Raw genomic sequence first — 25492 nt, forward strand, 5'->3', positions numbered from 1 at the left:
AGATGTGATTGATCTCACTGGAGATGATAAAGATGATCTTCAGAGGGCAATTGCCTTGAGTTTGGAGGAATCAAACAGGGCATTCAGGGAGACTGGAATAACAGATGAGGAACAAGCCATTAGCAGGTAAACAAACAACTTATATAAAGCAGAAATCAAATTAAAGAGTTGGAGATTGGCCTGTATTGCTTTTTTTTTTTTTTTTTTAACTTTTAATTTAACAGAGAATAACTTGTTTTCTTTCACTTGTGCTACTGATATGCCTGGCTTTAGGATGTTGCTTTAATGTATTGTATGTTCTACACTGGAAAATAGCCTGATTATGTGTGGGCTAGGATTTAATAGTATGTTTCATGTTGATGTATTCATTTAAATACTGAGGAAGTGAATGGAGATAGAGGATATATGGTCATATTTAAATAGGACCTAAAACTAAAAGGTTCTGTTGTGTATCAGGTAAAAAGCAATGAAAGCAAAATATAATTAAGAAGCTAATAAATTATTTGCCCTGTTTTTTTTGCAGTGTTCATTTTACAATAACATTTTATTACCTCTGTGCTAAGGCTGAGATTGGAGGGGGCAGTAATGGTATGACTTGAGTATGCTGAGAGCAGCTGCTGTATTTTAGCTGATAAAGTATGTTATTAACCTATTTAACAAATAGGATTTATAAGCTTTGAGTGAAGTTAGCTGCTTGGTTTTAAGTTTCATGAACTTAACTTTCTCAGCTTGGGTGTGATAAGAATCTGCAAGTTAACTTTTCATCAGATTTTGCAATAGTTTTTGTACAGCGTGTGTTTATATGTTAATATAGCTATAATTATGAAATATTTGGGACTTGAACTAAGGCTGGGTGTAGGGTTGTGTGGGAGGGATGTTGGTTTTTTTTCATCTGTGTCTGGCCTTGGGAGGGATGTTGTGGTGTTTTTGTTTTTTTTTTTCTTTCATTTTTCATTTGTGGCTGGCCTTGTTCTAGGGGAAGAGGGCAATGATTTGATCCTTGTGTTAGAAGGTTAAGTACTGCCTCCTTGTAAAAGACTAATTTTAGAAAAAATTGATTTAGGTGGGGGAGAGTCACCACAATAATTCTTTTCCTTAGTCACTGTGTTTGACAGACTAAATGGCTTATTAGAATAGTCCAACTCTGAGAATATGGAGAGTGTTACTTTATCCACAGTAATTTTCTTTTTCCTTTTGAAAAATAAATGTACTAATTGTGAAAATAAACATACTCCTCCCTCCCCCCATTTGTGATAAAAGCCAGCTTGTTATATGTGTCTAACATATTTTAGGAGAGAAAGGTGGGATGAGAGGGATTTATATTTTATTTATTTATTTATATTTATTTATATTTATAATTGGAAGAAGATTTTAAGGGCTTGGTTCTTTATAACCCCTCACCATGCGCATATATACAAGATTATGGTGTAAGTTCTGTCCAGTTCTGATTCAGAAGTTCAGCTCTTGCGTGTTCCTTTTTGAAGGACAGAGTTATCATAATTACGGAGTTGCGATTTAGGGAGGCACTTGGAAAGGTGGACCTATTTCTAGTTATGGAAATCTTTTTTTTTTCCCCTATTTTTCCCTCCCACAAGTTTTGACTGCTTCTGCTGTGCTCGTTTCTTGGGAGCCTCAAAGCTGTAGTTTATTTCCTGTAGACTTTGTTTTTACTTCTCAGACTAAAAAACCCTTTTTGGTCTTATCTGCTTAGGCCATAACTAAGTATAAATGCATTCTACTTAAATTATGGTGTGTGTTTTTCTGGATGCAGAAAATAACAATGTGTGCCATTTTTTTCTCTGTACAAAGGCATGTAGGCAGTCTGTTCAGTTGTACACAGATAAAAATGTTGCTCTTCTGATAAAAGAGAGATGTGTATTTGACGGTAAAACTACACACAATAGCATGTGCTGAATTAAGAGCTTGTTGCTACCAAGGGGTATATGGCTTGCCCACTGTACCACATCTTCTATGTACTTGCTGTAGTATTTTTTGGAGTGTTTGTAGCACGAATTCATCTCCCAAACCCATAGAAAAAATATCCACTAGAAGATCCAGAGTATATCATGGCATAAGAAAGGGAAATGGAACTTTGCTTGTGAATGGAGGCAAAGAAGAGTAAGAATCTTGGGGGGTTTAGGCAACATTGAGGTATTACATCAACTCAGTTACATACCAAGACACACCATGAGTTGATGGCAACGTGTGTCCGATTTGTACAAATACAGGAAACTCGGAATTCTTGATCTGAACTGTTCAATCAGTTTCCTTAGGGACAAGACTTAAGACTGTTTTTTTTAAAAAAGTTAAAAATCACTTTGTAGTTAACACCCCATAGAAGAATGTTGGCATTCCAATAGAAAACACAGGACTGCTCAAAACAAAAAAATAGAACACTGTGGTTGTAAACAAATCAAGCTGCTGCCATTTACTTTTTTTTTTTCCTAAGTTAACTAAGAAGCAGAAATCAAATAGGAAGTCAATAATAAGCAAGTTGAACTATGGAAATCTTTCATTTTTAGTAATGTAGGATGTGTGCGTATTTAAGTACTCTTTGGTATGGAGGATATTTTTTTTCAAAGGTATTCATAGTGGTTTGGAACCTGACTTGCATGGATTTTGTTAAGGTTTCCAAGGGAGCACTAATGGAATTTCTTGACTTACATAATTAATGTTGTAATGCATGTAGAATTTGTCTTCCTGAATGTAATTGCCTTGTGCTACTTAATGAGGACAGATCTGATTACTATGTAGGTGTTGAGAGGAGTGCAGCTGAAATGTCCAAGTGTCCAAGCTCTACATGGCACATTTAAAGTTTTTTACTGTTCCCTCTGTAAATCTCCCAGGGAAATGTGCGTGATCAGTGTATTTCCTGAAACAAAAAAAGTTTCTCCTGTTTATATTACTTTTCATGGTTTGAGGGAAAACGAGGCTGGCCAGATAAGACTTCGCTGTGGAAGCTAGTAAGATATGATTGAAAGGAGAAATTAACTGTCCTGTGTTGTGCCCTGGGTAGTAGCCATATTAAAATGAGAGCCCATATTGTAAGTGCATAAGGATGTGCACAGCCCCTAGACTTTTTTCCCTTTTTTTTTTTTTTTTTTTTTTTCCTTTAGCATGTTAATTGAAACTGCTGGGGATTCTGCACTCTGGTTAAGCATTTTGTGCATAGATCAAAGATGAAACTGGGAAGGGATGTAGGGTTAGGGATATACCTGGGTGTCCAGCTATAAGACAGTCCCAGTATAAAAACCTCCCCTTCTTTTTGCTGAGTAGCCTGCCAGAGTGGGCTTTCCTGCAGCACAGTCAGGAGGCTTCCTCAAAATGGTTTGGCAGAACTTTTGTACTGTGGACTCGCTTTGCCCAAGGCTTATTGAATTGTTTGGCTAGCCCTGTGCTCTGGAAAGCTGCTCACGATGCCCAGCTTGTTACAGAGAGAAATAAAACACTGCTTTCAAGTATCATGCCAAGCTTGGCATTAGCTAACCATCACCCCAGCGTTTCCCTCCAAACAAGATTCCAGCACTTGGAGGTGGGGAAGCCTTTGGTCTCGTGAGGTTAGACACATGCCATACGCGCATGTAGCTTATGGCTCTGCTGCTAGCAACTGCTGCTGTGGTCTCTGAGCATTGCAAAGAGGGTATTTCATCTGCTTAATCAGAACTGCTAAATCCTTGTACTAGTTTGCTGAAAGGATTCTCATTTTGTTGAGAGCAGTTTGTGAGTAAGATGCTTTGTCAAGGTAGCCTCCTAAATCAAGACAGTATTAATACAATGTAGTGAACATTATAGTGCAAGAGGTATACTCACTACGCTGGTAAATACATTTATATGTGTAGCTTTTGAGCTGATCGTTAGGTTCCTGTTTACTATGTTGACATTATTTCAGTTTGCATCACAGCTATCATGACTGAAAATGAATTTGTCAGGTAGAGTGTGCAGCTATTGCGTGTGCTCTCTGAGGACAGATAATGCTAAGAAAAGTAAGGAAAAATATCATGAAGTTCTGAGAATGACACACTTTATTAAGACATGGAAACAGATTTGAGGTGGAGCTAGAGATGAGGACATCCCTCACCTGCTAAAGAAATACAAAAACAAATACAGGAAGAAATTTTAGTAGGTAATTAAGTTGATGAATGGTAGTACCCTTTGGGTCAGGGAACTGTTTCAGTTTGAGAATATATATTTTTCTGAACTTGGATCTTGAAATATCATGAAATATTCTTGAGCTTGGGGGGAGGAAAAAATAAGTTTGATTGTTTCCCTGAAACAATAGTGGTATGGAGTAGGTATGGTATGGAGGTGCTGCTAAAACATCATTCTAACTTTATTCCAGTGTGACACAGTCTTCCCGTCAGTTTTAAAGGTCCCTTGAATTTAGTTTAAACAAGAGTTTAGCTAATCCTACCTGAATGAGAAATTCTTTGAAATATGTATGGCATTTGTTTTGTATTAATTTTTAATGTCCCCATCAAATAACTTTTGCTCTCAAAGCAGAGATAAACTGGTCATCTAGCACTATGGAAGGATTGTGTCAGTGAAAAGGGAAATGAATTGGACAGTTTCTTTACATTTCAGGATTTGCTTAGGAGATAACATAATCATTACTAGTGTAAGAGTCTTTTAACACTGAAGGATCAGGTTCCATCCCTGTGCATTGTTTGAAGAGATATCAGAGCAGAAAATCTTAGAGGATTACATACCTGTCTTTTCAGTGTAATTTGAAAAAAAGACATGCGGTTTACAGGGCTATATGTCAGAATCTAAATGTCAGAAGTTGATTAATCCTTAGGAAATTGAAGATTTGAGGTTCTTCCTGAGATGTATTGATACAAAAGTGGTATTTATAGCAAATGAGCTGTCAAATTCTGAATAATACTTTTTTGTTTTTCAAAATAAGTAGCAGTAACAAATTAGTATGTCCCCCAAAGCAGTTACCTACAGTAAATTCATATAACACTTCATAGTTCTTGTATACCTTGTAAGATACCTTTTCTTGCTTTGACAAGAGCATAGCTTGAAATAAAAATTTACAGTTAGGAAATGGAGGGATTACATCATGTGTGTGTGGTTTTTTTGGTTTGTTTGTGGGGTTTTTTTCCCTTCCCGTTTCTTTCTTTTTTCAGAGGTGTTTGAGCTTTGTCCTGCTTTTACAGACCAGCCTAGACCTGCCTTTTCTTTGATGTTTGTTGACTCTAGAATCAAAGGGAGCAACAATTCAGGCTGCACAGACTACTTCGATACTTGTCATGCAGCTCCTGTAAATCCTGTGCTTGGCAAATGTAGTATTTCAATAGCAACTCAGCCTTTTGTATGATACTTGGACTATGGGTTGGGGGTTTTAACTGTGTCAGTAGTGTACACGCAAGGCAACTTTGCTGATGAATTAGGGCCATTGTTATATGACCTGAATGTATCCATCTCCATTTTTCTGTTTAGAATATGTGGCTGCCACAAATCACCTTTAAGGTGTTCTTTGTCACCAGGCTAAGGATATGTGCTGATATAGAAATACAGTGTTGAGTGAAGCTTGAGTTTGAGAGCATAACACACATCAGATCTTGCTGTCGTGAGAAATGTGGACATTCAGCATAAATCATGACAGTTTCCTGGTCATTGAAGCATACAATTAACTTGTTGGCTGGCATTTGAAAAATTGTGGGGAGATGCCTTTTCATGGCTCATAAGCTAATTACTTGCTATGTAAAGCAACAAATACAGTTGCTTAAGTTGTAAAAAATAAAAACTAAAAAAGCATTTTCCAGTTTTGAAAGTTGCCTAGCTAGCTTTGGTTTTCTGTCAGTAAGGTAGATATGGGTGACTTTGTGCTCTGCTTACCAGTGAAAGCTTTTGTAGATGAAGGCACTACACTCACAGTGCTTGCCTAAAATTTCTTGTTGTCCATCCTATTTGAATCTGGTTCTTAAATAGTTGATGCCTTACAGACATGGCTCTTGTATCTGGAGCTCTCACAGGAGGTTCACTCACTCACTGATACCATTTACCAAAAGGTAATGGAATTTCTGTAACATATATATAAGTATAATAGCATCTTACTTTTGAACACATATTATTGCATATAAATTTAAAGCCAAGCAAAATAAGTTAGCAAATGATTAAATTAAAAAGTCTGTATTAGTAAATTAAGGTGTTTTAATGTCTTTTTTGTTGTTGTTGTTTTTTTCTCACATTTTTCCCTCCCTCCTGTTCCCAAAGAGTTCTAGAAGCCAGTATTGCAGAAAATAAAGCAAGTTTAAAGAGGACACATCCAGAGGTATGGAGTGACTCTCCTAACCCTTATGATCGAAAGCGCCAAGACAACTGTCCAGTAGGATTAAAGAATGTTGGCAACACATGCTGGTTTAGTGCTGTCATTCAGGTAAACACCCTCTTCGATTAGCTGTGTATGGTCTTAATTGTATTTAATGTGAAGTGTGTTATCCTATGTTAAGTGGATAACTTAAGATGTCTGATTTCCTGGGAAGTTTAGGCCACTGCATGAGGTGTTTTTGAGCATTACTTTATTGCACCTCTTAACATGTTCATCCATAAGTCCGATTGAAGTGTAGAAAGTACTCTGGTATAACTAAGTGAAGCTTCAGAATGTTTCTTATTAAAAAGTTATTGAAGACAAGGAGTTGAGTCTCTGAAGATCCTGGGTGTCTGCAGCTCATGCTGACATCAATGACAATTGATGATGCCTAAAAACAGATGAAAATTGAATTACAGATGAGGAACAGAATTTTTATATTAAAAGGAATACATGCAAATGTCTGAAAGGGTTGACTGACAATGGAGGTGGGTAGAGGAAACGAGACACCCTGGATCATGGAATGCTTACTAGAATAGCTACAAGCAAATAGCTGAGTAGCGTAAAAGAACGAATAACTGATAAGAGAACAGTACTTGAGAAGGAGGAAGGTGAAGGTCTGATATGGATGCAATTGTGTCTAATACAGCCAATATGTGTGCCCTTAGTCTTTTTTTGTGTATATGTAGCTGAATTTAAAACTACCTTATTTTTTTTTAAAGATAGGGTCAATAGGGAAATGAGTACAGATGCTGCATAGTGAAATCTAATGTTCTAGTATCAATAATTCATTGTGCATATACTTTATGAATCCATCTTTTTGGGGATTTTTTTTTTTGGAAGTGATTGCTAAATCTGTATGTTTCTGTAAATAATCTGTAGACATACTCAGAAGCATGCGCACCTGCAGAAAACTGAGTGAAACTGTAATACAATAGGGAGAAATGTATTTTTAGTCTACAAGAAGCAAATTCAGCATATTGTTACTCTTCATAGTCAGACATTTTGAGAGGAAGCAAATAAAATATTTAATACCCATTTTTAACAAATTACTGTCAGTCTGAAGCACTTCAGATAAACTAGTATCGTTACTTTCGTAGTGATGGCTGTTGTACTTCAGGCTGAGTACTTTTAGATCTATGTTCTGCCTAGCAATTTCTGCAAGTGGATGCTTACAGAGGAGTAAAAATAGTATGCATGATACTGCTCTGTTAAAGCACTCCCAAACCCCCAACTGCTTTCATCTTTGGGGAGTTTCTTGATCAGTTAGTTTTTTATTCAGTTGGTAATCCTCAGTGGATCTCCCTTACATACTTGACTCCCTTGAACCTTGCAAAGTTTTTGCACCCATGGGGTCCTTTGGGTAGGAGTTCCGTAGCTGCCCTTCCTATTGCATGAAGAAACTCCTCATTTTTGTTTGGTTTGTTTTGAACCTCACTCCCGCTAGCTTTGTCTGGTGGCCTCCATGTCTCCTGGTGGACAAGACAGTTAAAAATTGATTGCCATTACAGTTCTGTGGACTGCTGTCACACTCTCTTTCAACAGGTCAGTGGTCTCTTTTTCCAAGCTGAGTGCTGGGTTCTTGCCTGTATAGAATCTGTTCTAACCTCTGATCTGCCTTGTTGCCATTCTCCAGATCTTTTCTAGCTCTAGTAGCATTTTAGTTGGGGGATCAGGAAAACTCTCTAGGTGTGAGTGGACTATGAATTTATGAGTTGGTACGATGGACAGATACAGGCTCTTCAGGACAGACAAATAGGGATGACAAGGAAGGGCATTGCTCTCCTTGTGAAGGAGCAGCTCAAATGTATGTGATACTTGCATGGGACAAGATGACAGTTTAAGATGAGAGTTTGTGGATCAGGATCAGAGGAGAAGCTGGTAAAGGTACCACCCTGGTTAGTCTGTTACAGACCACCCTTCTCAGGATAAGGATGTGGACAAAGCTTTCTTTAAAGGCAAACAAGTCTCTGGATCACGGTCAGTGGTTCCCATGGGGAACTTCAGTAAATGTCCTGACACCTGCTGCAAGCGCAACACAGTAGGACACAAGCAAAACAGATTTCTGGAGAGTATCAGGGGTAACTTTTTGATAAAAGTACTGATGGGCCAACTAGTGATGATGCACAGCTGGATCTGCTGTTCCCCAAAATGGAAAAACTGTTTGGAGATGTAGTAATGTGGGTACTCTTGACTGCAGTGACCATCAAATAGTGGAGTTCAAGATCCTGATGGGAGTGAGGAAGGAGTAGCAGGATACAGAACCTAGAGTTCAGGAGAACAGACTGGCTTCTACAGGAAGTTGGAATCTGAGATCCCATAGGAGGCAGCTCTGAAGGGTGGCAGGAAAGCTGGCAACATCCTCTGATGGCAAGAAGGGTTCATTCTGCTGCTCAGGAAACTCATGGCCAAGCTCCAATGCAAGCAGACAATGTACAGGATCTGGAAGCAGAGATGGCCTGCTGAGGAGGAGTTTGTAAAAGTTGGCCAGGCATGAAGGGATGGTGTTAGGGAAGTGAAAGCTAACCTAGAGCTGATGCCTCAAGGGATGTCTAGGGTAACAAGAAGTTTTGATGCTACACTGGTCATAAAAGGCTGAGCAAGGAGAATGTGGTTCAGATGCTGAATAGAGCAGGTGATTTAGTGACAGCAGGCTTAAGTAAGGCTGAGGTATTCAGTGTCATGTTTTGCCTCAGTCTTCACTGATGAGGTCTCCCAGACCACTGTGCCTAGTTGAGGGAGAGGAGCTCTGAGCAGTGGTTAAGGATTGAGTTAGAGATTACTTGAGGAAACTTCACCCATATAAGTCCACAGGACCCACTGAGCTGCATGTAGTGATATTGAGAGAATGGGGGAAAGTCTTAGCAAGGCCACTCCCTGACCTTTAAAAGGTCATGGAGAATCGAAGAGGTTTCTGATTAGCTGCAGATGGGCCAAAAAGTCAACCTGGGAAGATATGGGATGGTCTGCATTAGCTGACCATTGAGGAGACAGAGCCAGTCTTTTCACAGCAGTGCATATTGCGAGGATGAGAGGTAATGGGAGTAAGTTGAGATGAGAGAGATTCAGCCTGGATATAAGAAGTGTTTTTCCCCATGAGGACAGGCAGGCAGTGGAGGTTGCCCAGAGAGACACTGCAGTCTCTGTCAAATCTTTAAGGCTTTTAAGACAAGCCTTAGAGAAAGCCTGGAGCAACCTGGTCTGATCTCACAAGTGAGAGTAGGAGGTTTGACAAGAGACTTTCCCCAGTCCCTTCTGAGCTGAATTACCCTATGATTTTGTAGTAATGTTTTCTGTTTCATTCTGTCTTCTTGTCTTAATTTTATTCTGCTTTTAGCAACTTCATGTGTTGAACTGATACTTTCATGGAGCTCTGTCATAAATGCAAAGTTCTGAATACTACTAGTTATCTTGGTGCCCATCGTCTTCTATAATTTTAGGGTTGCTTTCCACCAAGTACCTCACTGTACACTTATCTGTGTTGAATTTAGCTTTCTTATTACATAGTCACTCAGTCTCATGTGATTCTTCTGTCAGTTCATCTTTTCCAGATCTTGTTTTTACTACATTGCTTATCTCTGTACTGAGCAAACTTAGTCATCTTGCCAACTTGCTGTCTTTTCTAGATAACCTCTGAATTTTGCTTACCAGCACAGACTTTGTGAATTTGCAGTAACTACCCTTCAGGCTCTTGCCCTCTTTTTCTTTTTGATTACCTATTTGTCTGTGCCTGGACCTTCCATCTTACCTCATCGCTGCTTAGAAGCTTTTGTTGAATGACTTCTGCAGAACTTACTCTGAAATCCTAGTAGACTACATAAATTGGATTGCTGTTATCCATGTTCTTTTTGACTTCTTAGGGTTGAGTGGTGTGTTTTGCTCTGTTAGTGGTGGGGTTTTTTTGTTTGGTTTGGGGTTTTTTTATGGGCAGGATTTACTTACCTGCAGATAATACTTAGGTAATGCTGTAGACAATGAAATGGAAAGACTTCTTTATTTGTGCTACCACCTCCCTTCCCACTGAAGTTTTTATGTACTTAGCCTCTTTCAGCTTCTAATAATCTATCAAGTGTTTGAATTTTCTGTTTTCCTGAGATCTCTTAATGTTTCCCTTGTTCATCTCTCTTCCTTTCCTTATTCCTTCATGTGCATGCCTCTTTTTCCATAGCAGAAACATTGTCTTGGTGCTAATAAGGAGAAACACTTTATTTCCAGAAAGCTCTTTGTGGAGCTAATATGACTTGGCATTTTACCTTCTCTGTTGTGTAATCAGATTTTACATTCCATAGGAGTCTCAGATATCAAGATGACTGATTTTATGTGCATGTGCATTTCTGTAAAAGAAATATTTCATAGAATCATCGAATGGTTTGGGTTGGAAGGGACCTTAAAGAGGATCTAGTTCCACCCCCCCTGCCGTGGGCAGGGACACCTTCCACTAGACCAGGTTGCTCAAAGGCTCATCCAACCTGGCCTTGAACATCTCCAGGGATGGGGGATCCACAACTTCTTTGAGTGACCTGTTCCAGTGCCTCTGCTCCAGGCTACGCGGAGCCTTTTCTTCTGCAGGCTGAACAATCCCAATTCTTCTCAGCCCATGCTCATATGGGAGGTGCTCCAGACCTCTGATCATCTTTGTGACCCTCCTCTGGACTTGCTGCAACTGGTCCATGTCTTTCTTATATTGGGGACCTCAGAGCTGGATGCAGTACTCCAGTGGCTTTTGGGGCTGCAAGCGCACATTGCCAGGTTGTGTTCAGCTTCTCATCAACCAGCACCCCCAAGTCCTTCTCCTCAGGGCTGCTCTCAAGCCATTCTCTGCCCAACCTATATTTGTGCTTGGGATTGCCCCGCAAGCCCTTGCACTTGGCCTTGTTGAACTTCAGGAGGTTTGCACTGGCCCACCTCTCAAGCCTGTCAAGGTCCCTCTGGATGGCATCCCTTCCCTCCAGCGTGTCCACCACACCACGCAGCTTGGTGTCGTCAGTAAACTTGCTGAGGGTGCATTTGATCCCGCTGTCTATGTCACCAACAAAGATGTTAAACAACACTGATCCCAACACCAACCCCTGCGGAATGCCACTCATCACCGGTCTCCACTTGGACATTGAGCTGTTGACCACAACTCTCTGAGTGCTACCATCCAGACAATTCCTTATCCAGTGAGTGGTCCTTCCCTGAAATCCATGTCTTTCCTATTTAGAGACAAGGATTTAATGCGGGACAGTATCAAAGACTTTGCACAGGTCCAGGTAGATGGTGTCAGTTGTTCTTCCCTTATCCACCAACGCTGTGACCCCATTGTAGAAGGCCAAGAAACTAAAAATGTTTAAATAAAGATTTTCAAGGAGACTTGAATTTTAATTAATAACCACAGAGATAAGAACAGAGGCTAGGGAATGTAAAAGCCTGTGCTAGACGTATGATCTCATGTTATTTATAGCTGGTGTGCAACTTTATACCTTGAAAATGGATTATAAAGAGGACTAGTTAGTTCTTCTGGTCACCACCCATATTATGTGAAAATCTGTGGCATTTGGAATTATAGTGGTGTGATCGTAAAAGATAAACTTCTGTATGTAGGTCTATAGAATGTACTTCAAGTAAACAATTGAAAGATTGATAACTTCAGTTGGTTGAAATTTTAGGTTATTAATATTTTCTGCCAGCCAGGAAGACTTCTGTTTCAAACAACCATCCCAGGAAATTTATTGCATGTTAATTTAGAGCATTAGCTAATACCATATTTATTTATCCACAAGGCATATTGACTCCTTGGGTTGCATTGACTATGTAGAAATATTTTCAAGCTTTCTTTACGAGTCTTTTGAAACCTGACACATCACATAGGTCAACAATATCTAAATGTTAACTACTGTCAGTCACAATGATATATTGTGTAATATAATCTAAAACTGCATTGCAAAGAAAGAAAAATCTTTTTACTTCTATTTAAGAAGTGGTTGTTAAGGGGGGGGGTGGGGAAGCTTTTGACATTTTGACAGTTTCCTCATGCAGTGTATGTTGATTTTCATAGCCACCAGTTGGCTGACTTAGTCAAATGCAGTCATAATAGTTTGTTTATTTGCATTAAAAGCATGAAATTCCTTAAGATGCATTTGCAGTGAGTGACAGCAAACCGTAATAAGATTCAAACGTTGCTAGAAATACCGCCTTTTAATCTGCATTTATATCTGTGTTAGAGAAGTGGGCACATGTGGAAGTCATCTTCTTCTGTTGGGAAAGAGGCTTATTTCAGATAGCTCAAAATGAAGTTTTGCTTTCAACAGTTGCATTCAGCATCATTAGAATGAACAGTAATATTTCTTCCACAGTGTAAATTCTAAAAATCTGTCCTGCTTTTGAAGACTTTTGACTTGATGATAACTTGAATTTAAGGCTGAGCACCCAAGAAAATATGTCAAAACAAAACTGTATTAAAAAATGTTTGCTTCTTCCTTACCAGCCAAGAAACAAATCAAATCTCTAAATGATCTTCTCACCTCCTGTTGAACTTGAAACCTACATTTTTGACAGGAGTTCACCCATACATGCTTTTGCTACTGTTTAGTTAGCTTAACTTTTATAGAAGGATCTGTAAATCTGGAGAGTTTAGAATGTTTCTAGAAAGTTGTTTGTGTGATTTCTTTTTTTTTTTCTTCTCATTATTGTCACTGCATATGTCTGTTCTTGAAATAGAGCTTAAGATATCAAGTTCTTTAAAGAAACAAAACGTGAATATACTACATGTTTTTACTTCCTTTTTTTGAAGTAGATTTCAGTGGCTCCCTTGTAAAAAGGTAACTTCTCAATTTTCCTTTAAGGGTTTATATTCTGAAAATGACTTATAAATAACACATTTATTGAGCCTGTGAAGCAGCTCCTTTGTATCATGCTGAGCACAAGTGTTTGCAGGACGTAGATGTAGAAGGTAACTCACAGGACATGAATGCACTACTGGAATCGTGTCTGTAGGCTTGCTGCCTCTGCAAGTGGTCTCACAGGTGTTTTGCTTTAAGACATGTCAGAACAGTAACTTTTTATTTTGGAGTTCCAAGTGGGATTTCAGTCGTGTTCAAGAAGTGATGCCCTGGCAGTCCTTGACCCTTGAAAAAGGTGTTCGAGATACCGAGTAGTTGTTCGTTTAGTGAATATTGGCTAGTCAGTGTACTAAGATAAATTTCTGATGGAAGGAAGAAAGAGCATATGTGGGATCACATGGAAATAGTACTGTAAATGCTGATCTCTTTTAGTTGCAGAGTTTTCCTAGGTCTCATGACTTCCCTAGGGCCTGTCTGGATTGTAGTTCCTCCCTTTAGCAAATAAATTATCCCAACAGGACAACTGGGGTTTGTCATCTCCACACTTTCTGTGGGAGTCTGGTTTGTCATTCAAAAATTTGACTTTTTTTTTTTTAAATTTCCCCAGAAGTACATAGTGTACAGAACAAAAAATTAACAGGCTACCATCTTTAACTTTTACTTTCAGGGTCCCTAATGCCATTTCTGTCATTTTACTCTATTGCATTGTGTTCATGAGCATCCTTCTTGCTTTTCTGATGTCAATATATTTGAGTTTAGTAACTCATTTGATCCGAAGCTTCTAGTTCTGGGAAGAAGCAAGCCAGCCTGATGGGTGACAATCAAGCAAGTATTTTTTTTCCCAGGTAGTGTCTCAGCTGTTGTTCTTAGGATCTTTGAAGCAGCCTACCACAATTATCTATCTTTTGCATTGTTTTGTTTTTCCTATTTGTCATGTTGAGTGGAAGGAATTGTGATGGATGTTGTGGTAGTGCATTAATACCAAAAAGCCTAGTATTATGTAGTAAGAGTTGCATATATGTACATTGTACGTGACAACCTTGCTTCTCTGGGCATGTAATGGAAGGTTGCATGGTGAAGAACATTCAGTGTGCAATCCTCATTTGAGTTAAAATGGTCATTGATGGAATGTTTTCATTCCACTGTTTTCTCTGTGGAACAGCTTGGGGCAGGGTTGATGGAGGGGAATATAATACAAACTACTCTGTAGAGTTTCATGGGCAGAGGAGTAATGATGTTGGAAATCTAGTTTTTTGCTTTGCCTCCCTTCATCGTTCCCTCTGTTCCCCTGTAGAGATCAACCTGTCACTTCCAAGTTCAGTCGTCCTATGATATTTGCTGACAGGATATTCCTTTACCTGCTTTTTGTTCTTCTTGGTGGTCTCCAGTTCCCTTGGGTTGCTTGTGTGTTTTTTTCCAAACTCTTACCTTATATTTAGTGGTATATAATATTGCAAAATTTCTGTTGTGAAGGGTTGGAAAGCTTAAAAGGATGATGGCTTTAGCTTTGACTCATAAATAGTTGTTAATTTAATTAAAATAAAGGATACAGAATAAGTGTTGAGTTGTGATCCTATGTACAGTTCCTAGGTTTAGAAGGGTGTTAAAGCCATTGTGTTGTTTAGGTGTGCTGTTTAAAGTTATACCACAAACTTATTTAATGTTGTGCATTTAGGCAAGAAGTTGAAAACTGTAACCATGTAAGGAAACGTTGGCTGTTATTTGACGTCCTAACAGAATTTTTTTTTTTTCTTGCTTTGAACATGTAATAGAGGAGTGGTTGAATGGCATTTTCTAGTATGTGCCAAGACACAAGTATAAAATGAATTCTTCTGGACACATCTCATATCATACTTATCTGTCTTCTGAATTGCAGTAATGTTCTGAGTTTGTTGCTATAAACAAGTAAATGTTCGCTAAATGCAGGCTGGTAATACCGTGGTGAGCTGTTTGTTTAAAATGTTGACTTAACCCAAGTCTGCTAGAGGTCTTAAGTTAGTTTGACTTTCTAGATCAAACAGTATGAAAGCTGTTTTCCATCTTCTTCCATGTTACACCTCTGCCTTTTGGAAAAGCAAAACGTGACAGCTTAAAACTGCCTTTTATACCTTGGTTTTCAGCAGTTTGGAATGCTGATTGGTTGACTGTTTAGAAATAACAGTGTCCTTTTTGAGATACTTCCCAAAGCTTTTGAGATCTGGGATTGAATCTCTCTGTGACTTTGAAAATACTAAATGTTTTCTTGACCGCTACCCCTCTACATGTGGGGTTGTTCTGCTGAAGTTCAGCCATGTGATAGTGTCATATCTGTCTGTAGCAGTTTTATTTCACAGAGGGAGAGAGGAAAAACTCCTTTTCCTATGCTTTCACAACTAAGTTTGAACAGGAACCTGCTCAAGTCCCCTCTTTGAAGCTGATTTCCTCTCTTCCCTTCCCTCTTCCTTACATGCAATTTTCTAAATAATGCAAGGATTTTTAGGAAGTCCTTTGACTGTGCTGAATTCTCAGCATATGGAAAGAAGCAATATCAGGAGTATGTTTTGAATGATTTTCTCATTTTCTGAAGTTTTTTTTTTATCTAAAAGATGGAAGATAATATACAGGACTGCTATGTGCTTAAGAGAAAATATATTTAAAATTCTCTGTGGTCTTGTTACAGTAATTATTTTCTAGGTTGTAAGTAAAATGTGTTTAAACTAATTTGCATATATGTATAGCAGTTGGTTTCTTTTTAGTTTAAGCATTATAGGAATAATTCTTGTTGTATTTATGCTTGCTTTTACTGCTATACAATGCCTACATAGGCTGAAATATAGGTCTGATGACCACATTAATGTCTGTCATTAGTCTCTAAGAATGGGATTTACAACTTACATGAATAAGACGCACAAGTGGAGTAGGAGGCAGCCCCAGTGTGAGTTATAAGGACTTACTGGGTGGAAAGGAGCGCAGTGCAGGAGCAGAGCAGCCAGTGAAGTGGCAACAAACAGCCACTTCATGGACTTTGTTGTGAGAAAAGTAGGTTCAAGAAGGTGAACCAAAAGGTAAAGTAGTAAAACAGAGCAATAAATAGAAAAAGTGGGGAAGGCCTTAAAGAGGAGGGAGAAGTGATTCTCCCAAATTAGTGGTATAGAGTCCAAAAGACTTGAGCACTTAGCTGACAGTGAAGTTGTCCGTGTTTTTGCAATATGGAGCTTTGCTGGGTACTAATATTCAACCTGAGGTGTGCAGGAGTCTTTAGTCAGTAATAAGTGCAATATTTAGGAGTACTTCTGTTTTGAACCCTTAGCACTTCAAATATTGATAACTAATAAATTTAAAGTTCTTAATGTTATTGGAAGGAACATATGGCCATGCATACAAGTGGGAGCACACATTCCATTAAGGTGTGTGTTTTCTTTGATTTAGATTATTGGCATAAATAAAAAGTTAGTCCTAATAATGGCTGATCTACCCCACTAAAACTAGCTCTGTATACAGTAAACCACCAAAATTGTTTGTGAAGTGAAGTGAGAACGTAAGTCTTAATTTGTCATGTTGTCAGAGGCAACCTATTCCAAATAGCATACTCAATGACACAGGCAGAGCTCTATTTTTGCTTTTTATTTTTAGAACAATAATGGTGTATTCACTCTTTAAGATTGCTCTCTGCTTGCTATACAAAATGAAGGTAGATATGGTCTCTGCTTTGCGGCTTTAAAATCTGAATAAATGTAAAATTGGAAATGCATAAAAGGCCCCAGATGAGTAAATGAGGCAAATGGGTGTTAAAGCAAATGTGTTAATGCACATATAAGCTTTCAACTTACACATCATGTTTTAGCTAAATGCCAATACCTGAAGCAATTCATTTAGCTCCGTAGGAATGCATAGTTTTCATTCCTCCTGTCAAAGAGTTGCTTTCCAAGTTGTACTAATAAGATAGATTGAGTTTTTGGTTACTAGCCAAATCAAGTCCTTCTTAAATTTTCTTTGCCAAAATTCAAGTTAGTTGTCGTATTTTTCTCCTTTTAAATCTTAAGCCTCAGCACTAATTTGGACACATTCCTAGCCAGTATTTGCTGCTGACATGTAGGTATTGTTATGCACACCTCTGGTAGCTGTGGCATCCTTGCCTGTTCACTTTAGTAAAAGTGAGCCTACAAACTGGCCTGCCACAAGAATGGAAACTGCACAGCTTCTCTTGGGGCTGCTCTAAGAGAAACCTGAATGATTAGTGTGTTTCACAATATGTTGGTGGTGTTCCAGCTGTCTGACAGTAGGTTTTGTCCTGTTTTGTTTGCTGAACTTCATTAATAACCATGATTTTTTTTTTCTTACTTATCACCTTAGGAGAAGTTTAGGTTTTCTTCAGCCATTACAGCACTGGTTGAATGTACTCATTCTGCTTAAGCATCCTAGATTATTTTCTGCCCAATGAGAATGTTTTGGCATCTTCTTGACTGGTTTAGAATTAGTAGTCTGAATGGCTTTAATACGTGTTTCACAGAACAGCTTAAGAGTCCTTCCATCCTTCCAAGCTTAACTTTGCGGATTGAATGGGAAGATAGCTGGGTTCATAGTATTATGAAATTAGGGGTTTTGTATCAACTTGTATAAAGGTGGTCAGTATTAAAAGTTCCCCAGTTCTTGTGCAAAATTTCTTGCTTTTTTGTTCTCAATGGTGGAAACAAATATAAGATTGATAGTCAAAGAACATAAAAGGTTTTCATACATCTGTTAGTGAAACAGCAGATTTTAGTGCCCTGTGCTTACAGAACTTGCAAGAATCCATCAGGGAGAGCCTGTCTAAAGCTCTGGGCAACAGCTTGATGGGTCATCTTTTATGTAGATGCAGTACTTCTGCATCTACATATTACTCTCCAAGATTTGTTGATGTCAGTAACTTCACTGTTTTAGGACTCTGCTGGTGGCTCTTAATAATCTGTGTTGCATGCCAAGCTTTTATGGATTTAATATGCTGACTAATTTATATTCTTGCAGTATTAATGCAGCATCATAGTTCTTGAATGTTAAGAATTAGTCCTTTATTCAGGCAACTTAAATTATGCCAAGGTCCTTATGTTTGAGAATCCCAGACATTACAGGGGGAAAGGGGATTAGCAAGGTGTTTTGGGTGAAACCAAGGCATCTTATATTCTGAAATTGCATTTGGGCTCTATATAGTGTGGGTAGACATTACTCGGAAAAGTGAATGTTTTCGGTATCGTAGTCTTGAAGCTACAACTCTACCTAGCTTCCTCTGGAATGACAGAAAATACATCTACATCATTGCCACCTATAGCAGGGGAGAGCCACATTATTTCTGTTGTCATTTAGCACGGTTAGTTTCAACACCCTAAACTCACACTGTTTGCTGTTGTTTATTCTCATTTTCTTATGCTATCTTGTTCAACCTCCAAACTGACATAATAGGGGGCGGGTATTCTGAAAATCTGTTGATTTTTCATGATAACTTGAATTGATATAATTTATCTTAGCCTTAGCTTGGTCAGGTTTCCAGATGGCAGCTTTTACCTAGGTTTAAATATACTGGAAGAAAACCCCAACCTTTTAGAGAACTTTTCTTGCATGCATAGGTTTTGTGTAGTTTATACTTGCAAACTATAAAAATATTTGATCAAGGCCAGCAGATGTGAAATATCCACATTTTAGATCCAGCCTGTTTTCTTGCACTGGGACTCCTCACACCTTTCTGTAGCTGAAGCCGAGTGGGTAAGTGCTGCCCCATGCAGTGTGTTCGGTAGGCCAGGGCTTTGGTCTGGGGCCAGCAGGTGGCACTGGGGTCAGGGACAGTCTCTGCTGTGTCTCTCTCTGTGGCTGCAGAAGAACAGTTTCTGCTCCATGGCATTCCCGCACCCTGAGTGTAGGAAGGCTGGTCAACAGATGGCTTGGCAAATTGGGAATTGTTTTGCCTAGCTCCTTTCTGAAGCACTGGGGAGGTTGGCCATGCGAGGCCTCTGCTGCAGTGAGGGCTTAGGTGACCTTGTTTATATCTCCTTACCTCAGGAAGAACCGTAGGCTCCTCCTTGGTAGGAGGTACTTTGGGCACAAAAATTGGTTGGTCTCAGGCATATTTATTGTGTACTTGTTTATACTTACACTGGGGAATTACCTGCCTTTTTTACATGAAGACAGAATTTCCCTGAAGTTGGTTTAGTTCAGTATAGAAGAGCTACAACATGATACTGTCCTGTTGGCATTAGTGGTGTTGGCAGTAGCTTAACTGGGAGTGTTCTGCTGCATCTCAGTATAACCACACAGAGTGTAAGCTGTTTTGGAGGAGAGTTTAACAGTTAAATATATTGCATAAGAAATTTTGAGTAGAATAAAGCTGAAGAAGAAACAAGCAAATCGGACAGTCCTCTTAATTAGTCTCAGGAGCTTGCAGAACTAGGTTTGTTCAGCTTACTAAAGTGTGGGTTTACATGTTCACAGTTTAGAGTTCTGAATTAAAGAAATACAGTTTTTGTGACAAACTTGTGGATTGAATGCCAGGCAAAAATTCTGAACTTTAGTACAGCTTTCTGTACTTAATTTGTGTATGTGTACTATGAAATTGGCCAGCTCAGCTGCTTGGCACTTGGGTGGCACTTAGATTAGTCATGGAGAGAAGTCAGTCTTTGGACATTATATTTCAGCAGCTGGTTTATTTTGTATGTAAGGCATTGCTATGTTTTGCTTGATGAAGAGCGCACCAGTGGAATGCTATTACATCATGAGACATAACTTCAATTAGTATCAACTTCTAGAATGACGCTTGAATTAAATATTAACATTTTCTATGCTTTGAGTAAGTAAACAAAGGACTCTGTGTTTCAATCTCCCTTCTCTGCAAGGACAGATAAAAGGGGAACCTGTATTTTGAACAGCAAAACAAAAAAAAAAAAAAAAAAAGAAAAAGCAGTTTAACTACTCAGTTGCCTTTGTTGTTTTAGCAAGGTCAGAAAGGTCTTTTTCCATTGGTGGTTTTTTTTTAAAATTATTTTATTTTTAAATCTTAAAATGTTAGGAAAGACAACTTTTAACTTTTTCGTTTTGCTGGAGGTGCTGTATAATGTGGGGTATGGGAGGAGGTTAAACTCTGTACAGGCTCTTTCACAAGGAGAGTTGAGAGTGTCACAACTTTTCACACACTCACCTTTTTTTCCTTCCAACATGTTCTAAATCGTTAGATAAATGCAGTGCATCTTCACAAGTTGAGTTTCATTTTCTTGGCAGTGTGGGGTTGAAATCCTTTTAAACCTGCTGTGGTCTGTGACTTAAGTCTTTACCTGTGTAGGGCGAGTTATGGGATCAGTGTGCATTGCTGGGGTAGGCAAGCTCTGCCTTTCCAAAATAAATAGCTTGTTTATGTGATCAGGAGGGGAAAAAAAAAGTTAATTAGAGATTGTAAAAACAAAGGGGTGAATAGGAGGGCAAATCTTTCCTGTACTTTTCTAATGAGCATGTTTAAAATACTTTAGACTTTTTCTGCTATGCTTTCGTCATCAAAATGCTAGTCTGCGGTGATGAAGTGAACTTTAGTTAAAGTGCTTTCTGCCTGTACAGAAAAGCAACAATACAGTTACACAAGTGCTGAGGACTTAGTTTCTCAGCTACTGCTTTGGTCTTTTATTTTTGCCATCCATAGTAGTTTTGTTCTTGTACTCTTCTGGCTCCAGGCTCTGTGTTACACTGTGGGGTTCTTTGTGGGTGTGCCTGTAGACACCTGTTTTCATGTCTTATTATCCATAAAACAATAATGTTATCAGTTCATAACCCACAAAAATGTATGCAGTTTCCTCATTGTAATGTGTATTGTTCAGATCCTATAATAATGGGAGGAGTGGACAGAATGCAAAAAATACAATAATTGCAAGTGGATTTAAGTTGCATGTGCACAGACGTAGTCTCTGCACTGAGGAGACAGATGATAGAGGGGCTGCAAGATGAATTTTATATGGGTGATCGGGCTTTAATTTCAATTTGAAAACTGACAGTTATACAACTAATAAAATTTCTGTTGTAAAAAGTAAGTTACCAATCATCTAAAATTATTGTTCCATTTATGTGATGAAGTGTAAAGAAGGTTTTTTTTTTTTATTATGCTGTTTTCTCTGGAAAAATATTTGTCTTCTGCTGAAAATATGTTTAGCAAAGTTAAGGGAAATAATCTAGTTTCTGAAATGAAACCTTAGCATTGTATAGGTTTAGCATTTTGTTTATTTCACTGAGGCATGTTTGGAAGAATTTTGTACTGTTTACAGAAGTGCTTAAATGTGTTTTAATTTGTTTCTTTTCAGTCATTATTTAACCTACTGGAGTTTCGAAGACTGGTTTTGAATTTCAACCCTCCTGCAAATGCTCAAGACTTGCCCCGAAACCAAAAGGTAGAATGAGCTGCCTTCCCCTGGTGGCTGATAAGGGCATTGCTTTCATGTAGTTGAATTTTGCACTGTTCTCTAGCTCAAGTTAACATGGATTTTATAGGTGCCAATTAACAATTCTCTGATCTTCCAGTTACGGATCTTACATGAAGTAGCGTTAGCCTAACGGTAGAGTGTGGGGCGGGGTGTTGAGAGAGGCAGAGTTTGCTTGGCGTACTGCTGCTAGACTAGGTTTGGTGGAAGGGCTTCGCTGATGCGGCTGCAGCAGCCCTGCTCCTAGTGGGTGAGCATTTCTAGTGTGAATGAAGCTTGTGTTAACAAACATTTTATTCTAGACCCCTCACACTGTGCAGCTATGGGCATGCTTTTTGGTTGCTCACATGATTTTGATCTGTGTAGCTTTGCCAGCAGCAGTGTTAGTGTTGGCCTGGCCACTTCATTGTTTTTTCAGGGATGTTAATTACTTTTACCTCATGATCTGAGATTAAGCTTTTGGTTAATTAGCTTGTCTCTTGTGGCCTTTTCATGAGGTGATTGTAAGCATAAATTTTCCTGTGTTTATTCTGGTACTCATATGGGATTGGGGATGGGGGGGCCTTGGCCCAGATTTCTTGTGACCTCAGAGTAGTGAGGGGAAATGGTCATGGACCAGGGGATGAACAGACTAATTTTTCTTCCTTTGTGGATGTCCTCTGAGGAGAGATACATGGGAGCACCTTGGTTTCTGTGGTATGAAATAGAAAGGAAGAAACGGGAAGAGGAAGTGGCTGTACGAAGTGTGAAGGCACTCGATGCCCTGATTTTTAGCAAGGGCTTACAGAGCAGTAAATTTTTGCATATCCAGAAAGTAGACTATTGCCTTTTGCCCCTTTCTTTCAGATTTTAAAAAGGGAGTGTGTTGTCAGCCTGTTCTTAGTTGTTTGGAACTTCAGGCTTGACTGGAATGTTCACTAATAAAAATAAGAGCTTCAGTTAAAAAAGCAAAAGCAAACAGGCATAGAGAAGACAGTGTCCATTTTCTAAACCTCTATCTATGTACCGTAAAAGGGAAGTTGCATGTTCAGTCAGAACTGTACAATTTCTCCCCTGCCTCCCTCACCTGGTTCAAAGAGCAAGTTGTCACTTGTGGGTCATTTTTTTTTTGTGTTTTGTTTTTTTGTGTGTGTTTGTTTGTTTGTTTTGTTTTAGGAAGAAATGTTTGCATTTTAGGTCATGAGATTGTGTGCAAATACAGCATGGGTAGTATTTGGAACTGTGTATTTTAGTAAGAAAGACAGGATGAAGTCATGCTTTACCAGAGAGTTGTACTGAAATATTTATTTTTTGATTCTTAGATTCACTTTCTGCCTGGTATTTCATTACTCGTCATAAAATTTGTTTTAGTAGTATTCTCCAGTACTCGGAGTTCTTTACCTTCATTTTTCAGGGTGTAAAAAGCAGTTGGCATCTAAGAGGTGGTATAAAATAGGTGATAACAAGCTGTTGTCTTTGAAGAACATCTTGCACAAGCATTGACACTAGCAGACAAATGCCTTTAGTAATTCCAAAGTTCTATTTCTTAAAAATTCTGACCATGACAGACAATATTAAGGCTGTGTGAAATGGTGTGACACTAGACAAGTATATAGTTTTGTGCATAAACCTTGCTTTCTGCAAGCTTGTTAGTAGGAATATCTGTCCGTACTTTGTATCCTCTCGTTTGTTAACTTAAATTCCAGAACGAAATAACATTATTAATTGATATACTCATCTGTCTTATCTACAGCTGAAAAAGGATTGTCTTAGTGTTGAAATATGTTTTGGGGAGAATTTAGGAAAGGAGATTGCTTCACTAGTTGGAACTTAGACAAATAGAAGAAATAAGCATGCATGCCCCCAAATATGGTTCATTTATTTCTTTATAAGGTGAATGCAAGTAGAGGCGAATTGTTTTAAAGTTGTAATCTAAGATACCAGTTGACAAAAAAAAAGCCCTAGAATTTACTTCCATCTGTTTATTTGTTCTAAAACTATCTCAACTTTGTTTTGTTTTGTTTTGTTTTGATTTTCAAGATAGTATTAAGTACTGTATATGACTGGCATATTCCCTATGGTCAAATTTCCATGCTGATAAAGACCAAGTTTTAATAATCCCAGATCTTCAAGACTCTGGTTTACATCCTGTTGTTCTTCCAGATGGTGGAAAATAGAGTTTAATGCTAGGGTCATGACAGTCTTGTGATTTAGAGTTAAAGCATGTGGTTGTACTTCAGGGAATATTACGTAGTGGGGTGTTTTTTTAATTACCTATCAATGTATTGAATGCGAATGCTATTTGGCATGTAAAATTTGTAATCCAGAAGTCATTGGTATAAATTTTGACCAAAAAAAAAAAAAAAAAAAGAGAGAGAGAGAGAAACAATGCCACCCTTTTTGCCTCAGCTGATTGGACTTTGTTTTTCTGGATTTTAAATTTGGACATACACTTAATCTCCAATCTGTTTTTGTTCTTTTTAATTTGAAATTAATTTTTCTTCCTTGGTTTGTTCCTCAGATTCCTTCTGTAGAACAGATGTGGTTCTCTGTAGTTACTACAGTCTCTTTCTCTTACCTCTTGTTGTCATATGAACAGATCTTTTTGCTGTACACAGTGAGACCAGTTAAATATTTGGCCTCAATGTTATCTTCAGGAAATGTTTTATTATCAGAGGAAGCGGGTTAGCACATCCTTCCCCCTGTTTAAACATTATCGTTATGTCAGTGTCCTGGCGTACTGATTGACAATAATGAATGTTTGCTATATATGAAGCATGTAGATTGCTTTAGAAGCATTTCTTAGTCGTAAGTTGTTCCAACATCAGTGTATTAAGAAGTTATTTATGCAGGCCGGGTAGATGATAAAATAGAGAATGCTTTAGATCATGAACTTTCCATACAATTTTTATTTCAAAATGGATTTTAGTCTTTTTTTGTGTGTGTTGCACCTACAACATGCTTTAAATTTGAGAGCCATGCTGTGCTTACTTTATTAGTTCTTTTGTTTTAATGTTCATGTCCTTTGTGGGACTGTATATCTTGTCTTGGGGGACTGGCTTACGTCCTTTTGAAGATTTGAGGCTTTGTTTAGTCAGAATCCATGTTTGTTGTGGTAATGCCCACATAATCTGGTCAAGGATCATGCCTAATTCGTTAAGTGGAGCTTTCTTAAAAGACAACAAGGGCTTTTGTAGTTTTAGAGAACTTTTATAAGCTTTAGAGATATTTGTTCTGAGTAATCCTACTGACATCAGTAGCCAGTTATTCAACCTAAAGCTACAAGTATGGTTAAAACTCAGCCAAATTAGAAGTCTAAATTTGGATAAGTAATACAATAATACTCTCTGCCTATGTACTTCAGATTTAGCAAAAAGTGAGATCTAGATTATTCTGTGGTCAGTTACCTATGTTATGCATATGAATTATCACTAGTGTTGAAGCATCTTGATAAAATATATTTGTATCTAAAACTTGAAATTCTATTCATTTTTAGTAGATCACTTTATGAAAATATGTGGTGGTTTAACTCCAGCTGTCAACTAAGCACCACCCAGGTGTGCACTCACTGCTCCCCAGCAGGATGGAGGAGAGAATCAGAAGGGCAAAAGTGAAAAAATTTGTGGGTTGAGAAAAGAACAGTTTAATAATTGAAATAAAGTAATAATAGTAATAATAGTAGTAATGAAAAGGGAAATAACAGAGAGAGAGAGAGAGAGAGAGAAATAAAACCTGAGAAAGACATGTGATGCAAATGAAAACAATTACTCACCACCAACCGACTGATGCTCAGCCAGTCCCCAAGCTGTGCTCCCCCTCCTCTTGCCAATCTCCCCCCTAGTTTATATGCTGAACATTACGTCATACAGTATGGAATATCCCTTTGGCCGGTTGGAGTTAGCTGTCCCAACTGTGTCCCCTCCCAGCTTCTTGTGTGCCCTCAGCCTGCTCGCTGGTGGGGTGGTGTTTAAAGCAGA

At 38.4% G+C, this 25492-nt stretch overlaps 1 protein-coding gene across 1 annotated transcript in view; it reads left to right on the plus strand.

Annotated features, from left to right (window-relative positions):
* The window catches only part of USP25 (ubiquitin specific peptidase 25), a gene marked incomplete at its 5' end in the record, with an annotated part of 73255 nt that overhangs the window by 10228 nt on the left and 37535 nt on the right, over positions 1–25492 (plus strand). The window contains 3 exon segments of the mRNA XM_010078623.1: positions 3–126; positions 6220–6382; positions 21420–21506. Of these exon segments, the coding sequence (XP_010076925.1) occupies positions 3–126; positions 6220–6382; positions 21420–21506 (374 nt within the window).

The sequence above is a fragment of the Pterocles gutturalis genome, unplaced genomic scaffold (genome assembly GCF_000699245.1).
Source record: "Pterocles gutturalis isolate BGI_N339 unplaced genomic scaffold, ASM69924v1 scaffold9633, whole genome shotgun sequence".
NCBI lineage: Eukaryota > Metazoa > Chordata > Aves > Pterocliformes > Pteroclidae > Pterocles > Pterocles gutturalis.